We start from the raw sequence: 19,131 nt of genomic DNA, 5'->3' as shown, positions 1-19,131 counted from the left end.
ATAGTTTTTGCTAAATGCAAAATTCTTTCCTATAACGTTTGAGGAGCTGTAGGTAAAAGGAACAAGGCCCACATTGGTGATGTTATCCGTAAAACATCAACCTAGTTTTGTTTCCTTGATTAAGGTTCATGCACAATTCTTGAATATGTGTAACATGTGGGAGAGGTGGCCCTACCTCCCTCAGGAGATCTAAGAAGCTAGAGGCCATGTTGGTGTTATCTAATTATTAAGGAAGTGTGACTCATTATTTGATGCGAGAGTCACTGATTTGCATATGCAGTGTTTTTCTTTTTGTTTGTCTAGGGTTGGAATGGAGTGGTGTTGTTCTAGGGTGTATGTCAATTTCTTGCCTATGGAACGGGACAAATTATAGGATCACTTAAGGATTCTTAAAGGTAATGAGCATCTTCCTTAGTTCCTTGTGGGTTTAGGGTGTTGATTATGACTTTACAGATGCCAAATCAAATACTCCCCTTTTTGTATATAAAAATAATCATATTTTGATGTATTTTATAGTTTATGTCGATTCGCTTCTCACAATAAATGATCAAAGATGTTTGGGTAACTTTCAATAGGCATTGTCTCAAACATTCTCACTTAAAAATCTTAGGACACCTGGTCATTTTCCTTGGCATTGTGTTCCTTCCTACAAATCAAGGTTTATTTCTCACACAACATCACTATATTGTATCTTTGCTCAAAGACTTACATGCAGGATGAAAAATGTACCACCACACCAATGTCTTCCAACTCATCTCTCATTGCACTTGTTGATTGTTTAACTTGTGATATTATTACTTACATGTGTCTTGTTGGTTCCCTTTAATATTTGTCACTCACAAGAATTGGCATTGCCTTCTCGATGATTAGGTTAGCACAACATATGAGTTGCCCTACTGACATTCATTTTCAAGATGCATAACGAGTCTTAAGATATCTAGAAGGAACAATTAATCATAGACTTCACTTTAAGTGTCATCCTTTATCATTTAGTAATGCCTATTATGGTTTTGCTTGGGCTGGTGACTCCACATATTTCAAATTTATCAGTGCTTGCATTATTTACTTTGGCCAAATTTTGTCTCATGGTCATGTCGTAAACAAAAAAATTGTTGCAAAGTTGTCCATTGAGGTTGAGTACCAAACTATTGCATCAACTGCCACTAAGGTTCAATGACTACAGCATCTTCTTCAAGAGCTCCATTATAAGTTTCCCAATCCACCGATGATACATTCTAATCATCTTGGTGTTACATACTTGTGTGCAAATCTTGTATTTCACTATAGGACGAACCATCTAACAATAGATTATCATCTTGCTCAAGATCTTGTTTCAAACAACAAGGTTCAGGTGGTGCACATTCCCTCTAATATCCTACTTGCATATTTGCTCACTAAAGGTCTTCTTGAGACAATTTTTTTTGTACTAAAGCTCGAGATTGGTGTAGTTAACCCTATTACCATCCTACAGGGTCGTATTAGAATTATCACAACACAATTGAATCTATCTTATCTTTTTGTTATTGTTTTTTTAATTTGTAAAACTATTTTAAGTTTATTTGTTATTAAATATAATTTCATCCTTTGTAATAGTTGTTATTTATCATTAGGATCGACTTTATCCTCCGCAACAACTATTAAAACTTAGGAAATATAAATTATAGTGCACAACAATTCAATTAATTTAGAAACAATTATTCTCCTCATTGTTTCTCTATAACTTAGGAAAGGTTGAGTTTGGTGATGAAGAAGGAAAAGAAGATGATGAAGCTCATTGAAAAGTGGTTTATCGTTTGCCAAAATTTATCTTGATGATAGTAAAAGGCTCTACCACACTAAAAGTGCGGACAACAAGGTTGTGCGTGAGACAAATAATGACATTGTTTAAGTGCACGTCATTAAGGAGCTTGAGACTGCCTAAGGTTAAAGTTTTGAAGTTTAACTTGAAATGACGATTACAACATTGAAGAAATAGAAAATGAAGAGCTTTGAAGGATCTACCAAAGGTGAAAGAGAGGAGTGACAATGCCCATCACCATATTCTTTCCATTTGTTTATGTCTTATTCATTATTTGATTGCAAAATAATGACCAATTGTTGTCATTAGAATACCTCGAGTCTTGACAATGTTTGGATAATACCAATGAAACAAAATTGAACAAAAAAAAAAAAAACTCATGCACATGGTGCATGATATTATGAACACTTGATCTATCTAACGATTAACAAAATTGGTACTTCGTGGGCTACCTATAAAGGTAGTCCATCGTAGTATTCGTCTCAAAACATTAGAGCACAACTAAACAAAGACATGTTTGGATGAGTACTAATAAAATTTTGATTTTGAATGACGTTGACTTCATAAAATTATAAATATATAAAAGGAGAGAGGGGGAATAACTTTCTAAGTATGTGAATATTTTGAATCCTATAACATTTTCTTTAATATTTTTTCAAGTTAGTATAAATATTTCAAAATGGCATGTCTCTATCACACACACGACACATGTTCAAAACATTGAAGCATAATTAAATATGAAACACGTTTGGATTAGTACTAATAAAATTTTAATTTTGTATGACCTTGATTTCCTAAAAAAGGAGTGAAAGGGATGTAATTTCTAAAACACTTTATATTTTTTTATTGATTAAAATTTATTTAAAAGTACAAAATAAATAACTATTATGTAAGAATGATATTCATAAAATTTTATAATTTGTAATAAATTTTATTTAATACAGAAGAGTGTGTCTAAAAGGATGTATTTTTTATATTTACCTTTAATAAAATTATTTGTTACTAAAAATAAACTTGAAGTGATATAATTTATTTTTAGATTATTTTATTATATAAAAAGTTGGTGATAAGTCATTATAATTTTTTTTACTCAACACAAAAAGATTCATAATTTTTTTTCAATTTAAAAACAATTGAAACCTAAAATTATATTTACAACATAAAATTAAATATGTGAATGTTTCTTAAAATCATGTAAGCTAATTTTCAATACGATTTTAATGTGAAACCAACACATTAATAATTTAATAAAAAAATCATTTACGTCATAGTTTTTTAAATGAAAGGGCGTGCTGTACCTTGCCGTTTGGCATGAAAATGGGAGCGACATGCATTTTGGATTTTCGTTATCAACAGTGTAAAACAGCATGTTTCTTGCTATGGGATTTTTGTTTTAATTATGCCTAGTATCTTAATAATTAAGAACTCTTTTGTAATTGTGAGACGTAATTTTTGTTGACTTCTCAAAATTTTTGTGAACTTTTCAAAGACAAAGTTTTATATTTATTAATTGAAGCCAATTTGGACTAGATTATTAAGTAACTCCTTAATTTGAGTGGGTGAAAAAAATGTGATAAAAAATAAAGGCAAATTCTGATAAAGGTATCTTCTTAAATTTTCAAAGTTAGTAATTAGTCAAACTCAAAATATTTTACATCGATAATATAATTAAAAAAACTCACAAGAAACATTCCTTGATTAAGTTCTTATTCATAATTTCTTGAATTGATTTTGATATATAAAAAACATTTAACATATCATTTGATTCTTGAAGTTTTTTAAATTTCTAAACTAAAAAAAGTTTATAATTAAGTTTTTCATCTTTGAATATCTTCACAATTTGATTTTTATGGTTAAAAATTCATTACAATCCATGAAATTTTACAAAATATTCTTAATATTTTTATATTTAGATAAACATATTAAATTATTATTTCATATCATCATCCACATATATTAAGAATATTTTGTAAATTTTATAGATTATAAACCAAATTTAACTCAAAGAACTAAATTATTAAAATATAAAATATAAAAGATATAATTATATTTTTTAATTTAAAGATCTAATAAAAAAATTATTAAAAAATTTAAAGACTAAATATTATATCTATTAAAAATATATAAATGCAACACTCTTTTCATATATACATTTTTTAGACCTTTTTATTCTTTCAAATTACCTTTTAACCACCTCTACCTTCTCCAAATAATCGTCCGTACTATCAAAATTAATTTTTTATTATTATTAATGGAGATATGAAATGCCTTTTCCTCTACCGGTAAATCTATAAAAAATAATTATCAATTCTCCGCTCAAAGATATTTTCATTTTTATTTTATTTTATTGCATTTTTGTTTTTGTTTTATTTTTAACTTGAATTGCACGTTGATTAAGTTTCTTTTTTTTTTCCTTTAAAAAAAAAAGTTTCTTAATTTTGAAATTAATTAAATTTAATATATTTTTTTGGTAAACTAATTAAATTCACTTTATATATATATATATATATATATATATTATTTTAATTTATGGAAACGGGTCTTTTCATAATGGCGACGGGAAAAGACTTTTCCACTCGGCATCTGTTGAATTGAATGTTTGTTTTCCCCTCCAAACAAACGACTACCAATGAAGCTAAGCTACTACTTTTGACATCATGCTGACATTACTCTCTCTATATTTATATATAAAAGTGAGATCAACTTCTTTTAACAAATTTTTTCGTAGTGTGTTTGGATGGAAAATTTAAATGGAGTAATTTATTTATTTGAAGAATTTAAAATTCTTTGAGGTGAAATACCTTGTTTGGATGAAAAATTTATAAGGAATTTGAAATTCAAGCATTTGTGAAATTTCTTGAAATAGTAGAATTTCAAATTCTCCCAAAAGAGTAAGAATTTGAAATTTCTCATATTTTTTTTTCTTATTTCACTTATATATTTTATCTTATCTCTTATCTCTTCATGTTTTTAATTATTGAATATTCAAAAATATTTTTAAAATTATTAAATATTATCTAATATTAATTTTTAAAATTATTAAATATTTAAAAATTAGCAAATATTTGTTTTTATAAAATTTAATTTAAAAATCTCAACATATAAATATATTTTTAAAATCAATTTTATCATAATGATAGAATCAAATTATCATATCCAACCTAACAATTTAAAATTTGAGAAATTTGAATTGACTTATCCAAACAAAATATTTTAAGAATGATAGAAATTGAAATCAAAGTAATTCAAATACCAAGAATTTAAAATTCCTTGAATTTGTAAAATTCCTCATCCAAACACACCATTACTTAATAGTTCATGAATTAAATTTTAATTATTAAATTAAAATTTCTTATTAATCAAATAAGTTATTCTTTCTTTGTATTAATGAGTATGTAATAGATAATGAATAGTACAAATCATGTCATAATTAATTCAACCAATGCCTTATTATTTTAGCTGTAGACTAGAGATACACATATTTAAAAATTGTCTTTTCAATGTTAACACTTACCTATTTTTTTTCAAAGGAATCTATCTATTTTAATTGTATATAAATAGAAAAATGTTAATTCCATCTAACAATTTCTTCCCTCCCTGCTCCCTTCGTGCTTTAGATACAAATCCCAATGCTAAGTATTAGGCACATCACAAGTACATGCAGTGTCGCAGAACGAGGTACAACTTTTGAATTTTGATGCTTCAAGCTACAAAGGTACACAAACTTGTCAATCATGTCATGGTTGAGTGGCTTGAGAGAAGTGAGGCCTTTGCTTCACTTGCTGGTGCCACTTTGCATCCATTGGGTTGCTGAGGAGATGACAGTTTCTGTTCTTGTTGATGTCACAACCTCTGCCTTATGCCCTGGGGACTCAACTTGCTCCAAAGCTATTTACATCAATGGCCTCCAACAAACGGTACCTTTTTTCATCATCCCTCTCTCTCTTTCTACCATCTTCTTTCTTTTGGGTTGGTGGGGAATTCAAGGGATGTGATTATGCTATTGAACAAAATAAGTGTTACATTCAAGTTTGCAAGGATTGTCTTGGTGACATGTTATAGAGTGGCAATTTGTCTGATGAAGCATTGCAGTGTTTTATTGAAAATGCGATCAATCATTGATCTTAGATGCAAGATCGAATTGATAGGTGAAGGGTACAATGTGAAGAAAGTGCAGAGGAGAGAGAACTTCCTTACCTCTGCCACAGCCCTATATTTATTTACATCTGTCTTGTGCCAAACTGTGTCATCTAATTCAAATTATGGAAGATTTCCCATACTTTCTCTTCGTTCACTGATAATTTGGTCCATGTTCATATGGTTGACTCTTTATTTTACCTATACATGTGTGTCTGGAATATGATGAGGAGGTCTGATTTTTATTTTTTAATCGAATTTAGATTTAATGATGCTTTTTTTTTCTCTCTTTTTTCTGCAGATTGTTGGAATTTTCAAGATGGTGGTACTTCCACTGTTGGGTCAGCTTTCAGATGAGCATGGCCGTAAACCCTTGCTCCTTTTTACCTTGTCCACGGCCATATTTCCCTTTGGTATGTTCGTTGACATCAAATGCATTAAAACTTGTGAAAATTTACCATCTCAATATCTCATTGACTAAAATCACAGCAAAACTTTTAAATTTTATTGGTTAATAATGCTCCTTTTATTTTAATCTGCTGTACGTTCAATTTCCTTTTGTAGTTTGTTCATAAAATAGATACGAAATTGAACTGAAGATACATTTATTAGTATTACAGATAATCTGATATGCTTTGCATATGCAAGCAGATAGAAGCTTGTGATGATGATTTTCTCTAATTCCATGTCAGTTTGTTTACTTAAGGATTATTATTTACTCGTTTCACTGTATTCTTGTTGCAGCTTTACTTGTATGGCACCAGTCCGAGGAATTTGTCTATGCCTACTACGTGCTTCGCACAATTTCAAATATTATCAGTCAAGGGAGTATTTTCTGCATTACAGTTGCATATGCGGTGGGATTTTTTCTTAAACTAACTGAATATAAACATAAGATGGTAAAGAATTATAAATACATCTTTTATACCTGCTCTGTCAGGCAGATGTTGTGGATGAAAGCAAAAGGGCAGCAGTATTTAGTTGGATCACTGGTCTTCTTTCTGCTTCACATGTTCTGGGGGATGTACTGGCTTGGTTTCTTCCCGAAAAGTACATTTTTGTGGTATGTTTGTGCTGCGAGTACTATATTAATGTTCAGATCACATCACAATTTTTTCATACTTCCCCTTTGGTAATGAATCTTATTTACAGTTCAATGATTTCAGGTTGCAATAGTACTATTGACCTTTTGTCCCATTTATTTGAAATTCTTCCTTGTTGAGACGGTGATACTGGCTCCAAGAAATAGTCCTAAGTTAGGTTGGTGGGCTAAAATTGTTGATGTTTTCCAACAAAGATATAAATCTATGAGGACAGCTGCGGAAGTAGTAATTTTCAGGTTGTCTGGCTTTTTTGAATGTTAAGCATTTTTATTTATCGTCATAATTAGAACTAGTTGAATGTATAGTTTTCTTTTGTGAAATAATATATGTGCACGAATCCTAAATACTGTGATATATTTCTTTTTTGCAGTCCCACTTTAAGGGGCATGGCTCTTGTCTCCTTCTTTTATGAGCTGGGAATGTCGGGCATAAGCAGTGTTTTGCTGGTATGTTTCAATTGATTTAAATGAATCCCCAACTTATTGCGTTGCTATTTTATTTTTTATTTGAAGGCCACGTGCTGACGCTCTGGTTATATTTAAAGATTTTAATAACCATCACGAGCCTTCTCATTTAAACTTAAGGGTCATTTTGGATACAAGCTTATAAGTGATTTTGAGAACTTCTGTATCGAAAAACACTTTATTTTTGGTAGAGAATCTCTCAAAAACATTTCTAACTTATCCAAACAGATTCTAAATAGTTTTTTTGGATAGTTGGTTTTGGACCCAATAAAACAAAAAATAGAGCATTTTGTACCAAGTTGTCAAGAGAGTGACCAATGCTAATTGTACACTGTCAATTTAAACTATAATTTCAGCACAAGGGTTGAGTGTCTCAGTGATTTGTGCACATTTCAAGACCAAAGAGATTTTACATGAGGGGGCTTGTTTCAGATTTTAATAAAAACCATTATTTGGCCTTTTCCTAATAACTTAAGATTTTGGAATAGAGGCGATTGGTTGACATATAGTGTCAACTCAAGTACAGAATTCATACTTTGCATATGTGAAACTTATATACTTCCCCCTTCAACTTCGGCATTGAGACAGTATCAAGTAACATTTTCCACTGACCAACACATTGTTTTTGATCATATCTTTATTTCTACTAATTTGACAATTTTCTTTTTCAACCTTTATTTTTTGGAGTGTCAGCATAATCTACTTGTTTGCACGAAACTATTTGGACCACAAATCACATATTGAACAACATATCTATGATTAAACATTACGCATGCTATTATTTCTATTCTTATTTTTAGGGTTTGTACTTCATTAACAAATCTCTGTTTTCTGATTCCATAGTTTGACAGTCTCACAATTCCTGTGCAGTACTATTTGAAAGCTGTTTTTGGTTTTAACAAAAATCAGTTCTCACAACTTCTGATGATGGTGGGAATTGGTTCAATCTTTTCTCAGGTATAATTTTCCCCAAAGAAATTTTCTTCCTTTAATTCCTCCATACTTAAAATTAAACGAAAAAGAGTGCATAACAGAATTGTAAGCTTTTTCATTCTAATTATAAGCTTTCCCATTTAATTCAGAAGTCTGTGTACTTTTGTGTGATAAATATTCCGCTTTGTCTAAAATTGTTTCTAACTCGGTGATATTCATTGAGGCCTATGTGAGTGTTTGAGAAGTTGATTATGCATGAGTTATCTTTTGAAGAACTTAATCTCAGTTGGCTTCCAGATGTTGTTGCTTCCAATACTCAATCCATTGGTCGGAGAGAAAGTTATACTCTGCTCTGCCTTGCTTGCATCAATAGCATATGTAAGTTATCTTGTACATTCCTTCACTTTTCCTTTGCTTCCTGAAAGCAAACCTGCTTTTACCATTATGTTAATATTTTATTTATGTGTAGGCTTGGCTATATGGATTAGCATGGGCACCTTGGGTACGTTAAATTGATAACTTTCTATATGTTGTTTCAATTTCACTGTTTATTTTATAACTCTTGTCCTTCAGCTTTATCACCTATATAAGCTTTTCAAATAACTTGAATAAAAAATTATGCAGGGAGTATGTAATTTTGTTACCATACTTTGTGTCATGTATTTGTTGCAATATCATACAAATTTACACTACATTTCCGTATGGTTAGTTATAGTAATTGAATTTAATTCACGAATGCAGGTATCATACTTAAGTGCCTCTTTTGGCGTCATCTATGTCCTTGTGAAACCTTCTGTGAGTAGTACATCTATTTTCCTCATTTGTGGTAAAATTATTCCCTAATTTTATAGTTACAGTCAACTTTATGATCCTGATATATCTATTAATTTCTTCTTGTGCAGACTTACGCTATTATTTCAAATGCATCGGGCTCAACCAATCAGGTTTGCTCTCTCTTTTATGTATCCAATAAGTATTTGAATGTTCATCAAAAAGCTACACAGTCAAGCATTAAATCGATTCACAAAACATTACACAAAATGTTGAGAAGATGCTGTACAAAACAGCATTATCCCTCACTTACAAACAACTAACGAAGAATCTTCTCACTAGTATGTCATCTCCAGCAAAATTCTCTATCAACACTATTGGATTTAAAATTAGAAACAGCCATAAGCTTGTTTTAACGAATAGTGGAAATATTCTCATCTTCAGTTAGAAGGGCAGCATTGTAGCATCAACAATTCCTTTTTAGGCAAATGTTATTGATCAACGTTTTACAAGTCAGAAGCAACTCTGAAGAACAATAGTAATCTCATCACATAACATGTTTACAAACATATGCTCTTTGAAGACACGATTTTCCTACAATCTATTATAAACACTGCAGTCAAAGTAAAGAATGACAATCATCAACAAAGATTACAAATAAAAAATAAAAAAGTTATGGATTATATTGTTTACCTACAAGGTAGTTTTAATTTATTAAAATTTACATCATGTCCTGTTTTGACTGGTATATATAGACTAATAAAAGATTTCACAATGTTGTCTGTTCTATTGTGATGCTTTTAGTTTATAAGTTATATTGGGCTTCGGAGCCTCTAAAGTAAAGGATGAACTGGGGGCAATGAGATACAGACTCTGCAATTCCCTTGTTTAACTGACCATAAAAATGATGAAATTGAGAAAAACATTAAGCAAGTCTTTGAGCAAGGTCGTTGATTGAGAGTAGAGACGGATGATATGTTTCAAGTGTTTCTAGACCACGTGGCTGAGTTTGCTGCATTTACTAAAGAATGTAAATGAGAGACAATGACATTGCAGAAATAAGGCTTTTCCTACAAGAAAGCTAACCATAATAGTATATTATAGTGATAATATCTTTCATGGAATTATCTTTTAACATATTTTGTATGATCTACCTTCTCAGAATTTTATGCTTTAACTTCACTGCAGGGAAAAGCACAAACTTTTATTGCTGGGGCACAATCTATATCTGATTTGCTATCACCTATTGGAATGAGTCCATTGACTTGTGAGTTGAATACTGTCTTTACTAGATGCTTATAAGATCATTTGATATATCTCGATGCTTACAATATGATTAATTATTGTTTCAGCATGGTTTTTATCTAGCAATGCTCCCTTTGATTGCAAAGGTTTTAGCATTATATGTGCATCCATATGCATGGTAGGCTCTTAAAATTCTGTCTTCTCCTCCCTTCTATTCAACACTCTTTGTTTCTCTCCACTAACTTTGAAATCTTTGAATTTTTCAGATAATTTCTCTTTGTTTTGCTTGCTTGCTGAAGCCAGATAGTAGTTCCAGTAATGACATAGAGGGTAGCCCAGAAACCCCGCTTCTGAGTGACAACTGATTGGATCAATTGGACACGTGCTTGGTCAATCATGTATATAAGGCATCCTTGCCTCAATATCGTCTGCTCCAAATAGTCCCTCTTTTTTTTTTTTTTTTTTTTAATTGGCTATGGGAGAAAACAAGCAAAGTAAATAATCATCAGCTATATTGAAGACATAAACAATGTAAATAATCATTGAACGCTATATTTTGCCATTAAAAGTAAACAATTGGATGAGTTTGAGATTATGACTTGGTTTAGTTTGTTTGGCTAGGATTTATAATATCAAATATTATAATAAAATTAAAAATGGTTTGAAAAATCTATAAATTTTAATTTTGTTCTATCCAAATTCAATACAAAACCAAAATTTAAAAATATTTAAAACATAAGTTTAGGGCTTATACAAAACCTTTTTTTATTTTTGAAACAATATACATAGAAGTGTCTCTTCCCTATTAGTGTAAAAGCATAAAATGTCACCTACCAATAAATTATATAACTATTTAACCAAAAAAAAGAAGAAGTTTAAGATGCCAAGCCAACCGTTCACCAAGAGGCCAACTACCAAACTATACTTTTGACCCAATGACTAACGGATACAATTTTACAACGAGCTTCTGCTGAAAAAATTATAAGCCAGAGTACTGAACTTTATTCATTTAATGATTAATTTCGATTTACCACAGGCTTGAATATATTTTTTATTCTTCAAGTTTGACTAGATCTTTTTTTAATTCCGAGATTTTAAAATGATTATTTTTATCTCCTAACTTAAAACAGTCCATTTTTATTTTTACAATTACTGTTTTCATCATTTTAGTCAGTAAAGATTAAAAATGAGTTATTTTTAAATTAAGGGATGAATTAGATAGAAATAAAAGAGAAATGATCCCTCTCATTTATAAATTTTATAATATAATAATTTTTATAAAAATAATAAATATTTTTATTGATAAAATTAAAATACATTTTTAATTAATATAAAAATATTATTAATCCTCTTGTCCAATCATGACAGAGATTCTGGCACTTTGGTTAGCATTTTGTTTGTGCCACGCTCAATTAACAGAACAAAGGTGCACAAACATGTCAGACCTGAATTCTTTGCAGTCAAATTTGATACAGCTTACCCCGCAATCATGATCTAAGAGCTACAGCTTTATGTTGTTATATTTTATTAATTTATAAGAGTTGAAAGAGAAAACTAAGGGTAGAGATTAAGCTCCTTTTCTCTCTCCAACTGCACATCCAAACATGGCACTGAGAGAAGTGAGGTCTTTGATTCACTTGCTGGTGCCACTTAGCATCCACTGGGTCGCTGGTGAGATGACAGTTTCTGTTATCGTTGATGTCACAACCTCTGCTTTATGTCCTGGGGACTCCACTTGCCCCAAAGCTATTTATATCAATGGCCTCCAACAAACGGTACCAATATCACGCGCTTTCTCTTTCTGCTTTATTTACCATCTTCTTTATGCCCACAAAATGAAGGGATAAGAGTTCTGAAGCCTTGTGTTATTATGCTATTGAATTTGGCTCTCTTTGGTAAAATTCTTTACAAGCACTTCCAAATGAAACAATATAAAAACAGAATTTGAACAAACTTCTTTGTAAGCTAAAATTAATTTATTTATAAGTTAAAACCAAAGTTTTGGAAAAGTTAATGTAAATTAGCTTGTTAGCTTATGAAAATGTTTATTCCGTTGTTGCTTCTTATCTTTATCTCTTGGAAGTGTTTATGTAAAAGTTTACTCAATCAAACTCTGAAATTGGTGTTACATTAAAGTTTGCAAGGATTGTCCTGGTGACATGTTAATAGCAATTTGTCTAATAAAGCATTGAAGTATTTCATTCAAATATCATAGAGGCAAGATCTTATTGATGAATGAAGTCACCAAGATGTTATACATTGTGAATAAAGGAAATTAATATTACCTTACTCGAATAAGATTATTTACCTCCCATAAAACATACTTGTGTTCTCCCCCCCAAAAAAAAAAGAAACGGAAGAGTAAGGATGATTTTCTAATTTCTGCACAACCCTACATTTATTTACATTTTTGTTGTACCAAACTATGACATCTATCTTACATTTTGTCTATATGTGCAGTTCCCCATACTTCCTCTTCCTCCATTCATTATCTTGCTTCACGGATAATTTGGTCCATGTTCTTATATGGCAGATTCTTTATTTTTCCTATTCATGATTTCCTTCTTTGATACATTTGATGTGTGTGTGTGTATGGAATATAATGAGGAGGTTTGATTTTATTTTTACTAAATTTTAAATTTAAATTTAATAATGTAATATTTCTGCAGATTGTTGGAATTTTTAGGATGGTGGTACTTCCACTGTTGGGTCAGCTTTCAGATGAGTATGGTCGTAAATCCTTGATCATTATTACCATGTCCACGACCATATTTCCCTTTGGTATGCACGTCGTCATAAAATGCATTGAGACTTGTGAAAATTTACCACCTCAATATCTTATTGACTAATATCATAACAAAGCTTCTAAATTTCATAGCAATGTTCCATTTATTTTATTCTGCTGTGCTTTCCATTTCCTTTAGTAGTTTGTTCATGAAATTGATACCAAATTAATATGCTTTGCTGAAGTTTTGTCTGTCGAAGTCTTTATTTCTTCATATTGTATTCTTATAGACTTCATGTAGTTTATTATTAGCTTAATGTTGACAGATGATTTGGTCACAAATGATACAAGTAAAATTCCATCTTCTCTAATTAAAAAGACATACATAAAAATGTGAACTCAACATTTTGCTCAATCTAATGTGTCGGTAATGTTAAGCTGTCCATAACAATATTGATTACTTAGAATTTCAGTAATGGACGGAAAAATTAAATTGAAAGGAAAGTGAATGCATTTTCATCCTTCTAATAAATCTTAAAATGATCCACAAAATCAGGAACGTGAAAGATGTTGGTTTAAATGAATATGCAAATAGATAATAACTCGTTATCACTTTCTCTAATTCCATCTAAGTTTGTTTACTCATGGATTATTATTTTAAGTCAGTTTAGATATAAGTTAGAAGTGTTTTGGAGAGTTTTTCTATTGAAAAAAACTTTTTATTTTTATTAGAGAAACTCTTTAAATCACTTCCAAGTTTGTATCCAAACTCTTACTCTTCTCATAGCATTCTTGTTGCATGCAGCTTTACTTGCCTGGCATCAGTCTGAAGAATTTGTCTATGCCTATTATGTGGTTCGCACAATCGCAAATATAATCAGTCAAGGGAGTGTTTTCTGCATTTCACTTGCATATGCGGTGAGATTTTTTCTTAACTAATTGAATATAAACGTAAGAAGGTGAAGAGTTTTGTATTCACCTTTTATACTTTGTCAGGCAGATGTTGTGGATGAAAGCAAAAGGGCAGCAGTATTTAGTTGGATTACTGGTCTTCTTTCTGCTTCACATGTTCTGGGGGATGTACTGGCTTTGTTTCTTCCTGAAAAGTACATTTTTGTGGTATGTTTGTGCCATGAGTACTATATTAATGTTCAGATCATATATTCATATCACAATTTTTTTCATACTTCCCCTTTGGTAATGAATCTTACTTACTGTTCAATGATTTCAGGTAGCAATAGCACTATTGATCTTTTGTATTGTATATTTGAAATTCTTCCTTGTTGAGACGGTGATACTGGCTCCAAGAAATAGTCCTAAGTCAGGCTGGTGGGCTAAAATTGTTGATGTTTTCCAACAAAGATATAAAGCTATGAGGACAGCTGCGGAAATAGTAATTTTCAGGTTGTCTATCCTTTTTGAATGTTAAGCATTTTTATTTATCGTCATAATTAGAACTAGTTGTACGTGTAGTTTTCTTTTGTGAAATAGTATATGTGCACGAATCCTAAATACTGATATATTTTATTTTGCAGTCCCACTTTAAGGGGCATGGCTCTTGTCTCCTTCTTTTATGAGCTGGGAATGTCGGGCATAAGTAGTGTTTTGCTGGTATGTTTCAATTGATTTAAATGAATCCCCAATTGCCTTGCTATTTTTATTTATTTATATTTGAAGACCATATGCTGAGGTTCTAGTTATGTTGACAGATGGATTGTTGGTTTTTTGACCCAAGAAAACAAAAGTTGGAGCATTTTTTACCAAGTTGTTAAGAGAGTGATTAATGCTAATTCCGCATTTTTAATTTAAACTATAGTTTCAGCATAAGGTTCAAATTTTTCAGTGATTTGTACACATTTCAAGGCCAAAGAGTTTTATGTGAGGGCTTGTTCCAGATTTTAATAAAAACCAATATTTGGTCTTCTCCAAATAAGTCACGCTTTTGGGATATAGAAGATTCCTTAACGTATGTGCCTCAAGTACACTATTCTTACGCTGCAAGCATGTGTCAAACTAACATATTTTTACCTTCAACTCTGCCTTTGAGACAATATCAATTAACATTTTCTACAAACAACTGCATTGTTTTAGTTCATATTTATATTCTGTTATTTTATCAACTTCCTTTTTCCTCCTTTCTTTTTGGAGTCACCGTGATGATCTACTTGTTCGCACAAAACTATAAGGATCACAAATCACATTAAATAACGTATCTATTTATACTTCTATCATGAATATTGCCCATGCTATTACTGCTATTCTTATTTTTAGGGTTTGTACTTGATTAACAAATTTCTGTTTTCTGATTCCATAGTTTGACAGTCTAACAATTCCTTTGCAGTACTATTTGAAAGCTGTTTTTGGTTTTAACAAAAATCAGTTCTCAGAACTTCTGATGATGGTGGGAATTGGTTCAATCTTTTCTCAGGTATACTAGTTCCCAAAGAAATTTTCTTTAATTTCTCCATACCTAAAATTAATGATATCTTGTATTTTTATATAATTTTTTTTAACAAGAAGCTAGTAGGTTATATGATTATTCTCTCCCAGGTAAAGAGTGCATAACAGAATTATAAACTTTCTCATTCTTATTTGTGTAATTAATGTTCTGCTTGCCTAAAATTGTTTCTAACTCGGTGATATTCAATGAGGCTTCTGTGCGTGTTTGATAAGTTGGTTATGCATGAGTTTTTATTTGTTTGAAGTACTTACCCTCAGTTGGCTTTCAGATGTTGTTGCTTCCAATACTCAACCCATTGGTTGGAGAGAAAGTTATACTCTGCTCTGCCTTGATTGCATCAATAGCATATGTATGTTATCGTGTATTCCTTTACTTCTTCTCCCTTGCTTCCTGAAAGTAAACATGTTCATACCATTGTGCTATTCGTTTTTTTATCTCTTTGTAGGCTTGGCTCTATGGATTAGCATGGGCACCTTGGGTACGTAAAATTGATAACTTGCTGTATGTTGTTTTAATTTCATTGTTTATCTTTTTATAACTCTTCTCCTTCAGCTTTATCACATGTATCTATAGTAAGCTTTTCAAATAGCTTGAATAAAAAGTTATACCGGGAGTCTATAATTTTGTTTCCATACCTTGTTTCATGTATTTGTTACAGTACCATACAATTATATAAATTTACATTACACATGTCTTGCTAAAAATCTTTCAATCTACATTTCCTTATTCCGAGTAATAGTAATTGAGTTTAATTCAACAATGCAGGTACCATACTTGAGTGCCTCTTTTGGCATCATCTATGTCCTTGTGAATCCTTCCGTGAGTAGTACATCTATATTCCTCATATGTGATAAGATTATAACCCACCTTTATAGTTACAATCCACTTTATGATCCTGATATGGCTATTAATTTCTTGACATGCAGACTCACGCTATTATTTCAAATGCGTCAAGCTCAGCCAATCAGGTTTGCTCTTCCTTTTATGTATCCAATATGTAGTTAATATTCATCAAAAAGCTACACTTGCAAGCAGTGAATCGAACCACATAAAACATTACACTGAATGTTAAGTGCTGTACTACAAACAGCATTACTCCTCACAAACTAACAAATAATCTTCTCGACAACACGTCATCTCCTGCTAAAGTATCTATTAACATTATTGGATTTAAAATTAGAAGCATCCATAAGCTTGTTTTAGCGAACAGTGGAAATGATCTCATCTTCAGTTAGAGGGGTAGCATTCACTATGTGATTGATCAACGCTTTTCAAGCCAGAAGTAACACTGGAGAAAAATAGTAATCCCATTACATAACATGTTTATAAACATATGCTCTTTTGAAGACACGATTTCCACAATCTATTAAAAACACGGCGTTCAAAGTAAAGAGAATCACGATCATCAATAAAGATTACATTTAAAAAGAATCTTTGAGTTATATTGTTCAATTAACATGTAGTTTTTATTTATTAAAATTTACATCATGTCCTGTTTTGACTGGTATATAGACTAATCAAAGATTTCAAAATTTTCTCTGTTCTATTACGAGGCTTTTAGTTAATAAGTTATAATATTGGGATTTGGAATCTCTAGAGTACAGGGTGAACTTGGGACAATGAGATACAGACACTGCAGCCATATGACGTGGTTTAACTGACCATGGAAATGGTGAAACTAAGAAAAACAATACGAAGGAAAAGTCTTCGAGCAAGGTATATTTCAAGTGAAATTTTCTAGATCATGTGGCCGAGTTTGCTGCATTTTCTAAAGAATGAAAATGAGAGATGATGGCATAGCAGAAATAAAGCTTTTTTCTACAAGAAAGTTAAGCACAATAGTATATACTATATAACAATAATATCTTCCATGGAAATGATGGAATCATCTTTAACACATTTTGTATTATCTTCCTAGTTCCTTCTCAGAATTTTATGCTTTAACTTCACTGCAGGGAAAAGTACAAACTTTTATTGCTGGGACACAATGTATATCTGATCTGCTATCACCTATTGCAATGAGTCCGTTGACTTGTGAGTTGAATACTGTCTTTGCTAGATGCTTAATTAAACCATTTGACAATTCTCAATGCTTACAATATAATTAACTATTGTTTCAGCATGGTTTTTATCTAGCAACGCTCCCTTTGATTGCAAAGGTTTTAGCATTATATGTGCATCCATATGCATGGTAAGCTCTCTAAATTATGCCTTCCTTCTTCTCTCTTTCAATTGTGCACTCTTTCTTTCTCTCCACTAACATTGAAATCTTTGAATTTTTTTAGATAGTTTCTCTTTGTTTTGCTTGCTTGCTGAAGCCAGATACTAGTTCAAGTAATGACACAGAGAGCAGCCTAGAAACCCCAATTCTGAGTGATAACTGATTGTATCAATTGGCCAATCATGTATATAAGGCATCCTTCCCTCAATAACTTCTGCTCCAATTCCAAATAGCCATCTTATTTTATATTTTATTTATTTATTTATTTAATAGAATTGGCTGGGGGGAATATAAGCAAATAATAGTGAAGGGGTGGGAGAAAGAGAGAGATGACATGGCGTCATCAGCTATATTGAAGACTTGGTCTTAAACAATGTAAATGATCATTGAACACAATATATTTTGCCATATAACATAAACAACTGGACAAGTTTGTGAGATTTGAATGGCAATACATTTAAATTATTTCCGGTTAATAATTTTTACGATGAATATTCGATTTAGAGATATTTTCTGCTTTACCATGATTTGTGATATATTGATCAAATTATTAGAGACATTTATAATAAGAATATGCTACTTAACGCAGTAGAGTTAAGTTAGGCGGGTCTGAACTTTTTCTTTATAAGAAAAAACTAAAACATCCTTATATAAATTAGTCTTCATGCTATTGACATTATGTATCTAATTTATTCTTTATATGTTTTTAATTCTTTTCAAATATTATCATTTAAACTTAATTAATTTCATTTGGAATTTTATTTTTAAATTTTGAACGAGTAAACAATCATTATTGTATCTAAATTTGGAAAATATTTTCATATAAATATTTGAACAAGGTATATTAAGTCGGGTGCCATCATTATAATTCAGATGAATAAAAAAAATTAATTGAGAAAACATCACATAAATTTCTAAAAGTAAAGAGGCACATTAAAAAATGTGTAATTAAAAATATAATATTCATATTTATTAAAGTAATGGAATGACAATAAATAAGTTCTAGAGACTTATTTGACATTTTAAGCATTTATTTAATATTTTCTTAGTTTCAATGATTAAGGGTGTATTTGAGAACTAATTAAGTTCAACTCAATTAGAGTTAGAAAAAAAATTACATTTATAAATTTTTCCATTTTTTTTATATTGAAATACATGTTTTTAGTTGAATATAATTTTAAATTGGTATTTAAACATATACTAACACTACTAGAAAAGTGTCATTTTCTTGCTAATTTTCTTGCAAAAAAATATTCGCAGAAATTTTTTGCGA

The 19,131-nt window shown here is 30.6% G+C and overlaps 2 protein-coding genes across 4 annotated transcripts; both read left to right on the top strand.

Annotated features, from left to right (window-relative positions):
* Positions 1-5,375: 5,375 nt before the first annotated feature.
* Positions 5,376-11,046, top strand: LOC109810633 (uncharacterized). Its single transcript, XM_020374146.3, has 14 exons — positions 5,376-5,715; positions 6,237-6,348; positions 6,680-6,792; positions 6,876-6,998; positions 7,102-7,274; positions 7,409-7,484; positions 8,373-8,459; positions 8,733-8,813; positions 8,905-8,937; positions 9,177-9,230; positions 9,338-9,379; positions 10,395-10,473; positions 10,559-10,629; positions 10,718-11,046. The coding sequence occupies exons 1-14, from the start codon at positions 5,533-5,535 to the stop codon at positions 10,814-10,816; spliced, it is 1,326 nt and encodes a 441-aa protein (XP_020229735.2). The 5' UTR covers positions 5,376-5,532; the 3' UTR covers positions 10,817-11,046.
* Positions 11,047-11,826: 780 nt separating this feature from the next.
* LOC109810656 (uncharacterized) lies at positions 11,827-18,298 on the top strand. Of its 3 annotated transcripts, none has more exons than XR_014427940.1 (14): positions 11,827-12,226; positions 13,121-13,232; positions 13,982-14,094; positions 14,173-14,295; positions 14,408-14,580; positions 14,712-14,787; positions 15,518-15,604; positions 15,906-15,986; positions 16,083-16,115; positions 16,403-16,456; positions 16,564-16,605; positions 17,235-17,353; positions 17,593-17,671; positions 17,758-17,791. XR_014427940.1 is itself a non-coding variant. In XM_020374171.3 (14 exons), exons 1-14 carry the CDS (start codon positions 12,150-12,152, stop codon positions 18,019-18,021), a joined length of 1,164 nt encoding a protein of 387 aa, XP_020229760.2. In that variant the 5' UTR covers positions 11,830-12,149; the 3' UTR covers positions 18,022-18,298. The 3 variants fall into 3 exon arrangements, 2 of the variants coding, with proteins under 2 accessions (XP_020229760.2, XP_020229759.2); XM_020374171.3 differs by lacking the exon at positions 17,235-17,353 and adding an exon at positions 17,923-18,298 and having other exon boundaries at positions 11,830-12,226; positions 13,121-13,176; positions 17,758-17,828; XM_020374170.3 differs by lacking the exon at positions 17,235-17,353 and adding an exon at positions 17,923-18,298 and having other exon boundaries at positions 11,830-12,226; positions 17,758-17,828.
* The last annotated feature ends 833 nt before the right edge of the window (positions 18,299-19,131 follow it).

Source organism: Cajanus cajan, chromosome 7, assembly GCF_000230855.2.
Source record: "Cajanus cajan strain Asha chromosome 7, NIPB_CcT2T_4, whole genome shotgun sequence".
NCBI classification, from domain to species: domain Eukaryota; kingdom Viridiplantae; phylum Streptophyta; class Magnoliopsida; order Fabales; family Fabaceae; genus Cajanus; species Cajanus cajan.
This window is presented reverse-complemented; position numbering and strand designations above follow the sequence as displayed.

Excerpts from the sequence above, each read along its gene's own strand:
- LOC109810633 (XM_020374146.3), top strand. The coding sequence starts at position 5,533 with ATGTCATGGTTGAGTGGCTTGAGAGAAGTGAGGCCTTTGCTTCACTTG. Across the intron at positions 7,485-8,372 it reads GCATAAGCAGTGTTTTGCTG|TACTATTTGAAAGCTGTTTT; the intron begins GTATGTTTCAAT and ends ATTCCTGTGCAG. Across the intron at positions 10,474-10,558 it reads TGGAATGAGTCCATTGACTT|CATGGTTTTTATCTAGCAAT; the intron begins GTGAGTTGAATA and ends TTATTGTTTCAG.
- LOC109810656 (XM_020374170.3), top strand. The coding sequence starts at position 12,056 with ATGGCACTGAGAGAAGTGAGGTCTTTGATTCACTTGCTGGTGCCACTT. Across the intron at positions 14,296-14,407 it reads CTGAAAAGTACATTTTTGTG|GTAGCAATAGCACTATTGAT; the intron begins GTATGTTTGTGC and ends CAATGATTTCAG. Across the intron at positions 15,605-15,905 it reads TTGGTTCAATCTTTTCTCAG|ATGTTGTTGCTTCCAATACT; the intron begins GTATACTAGTTC and ends GTTGGCTTTCAG.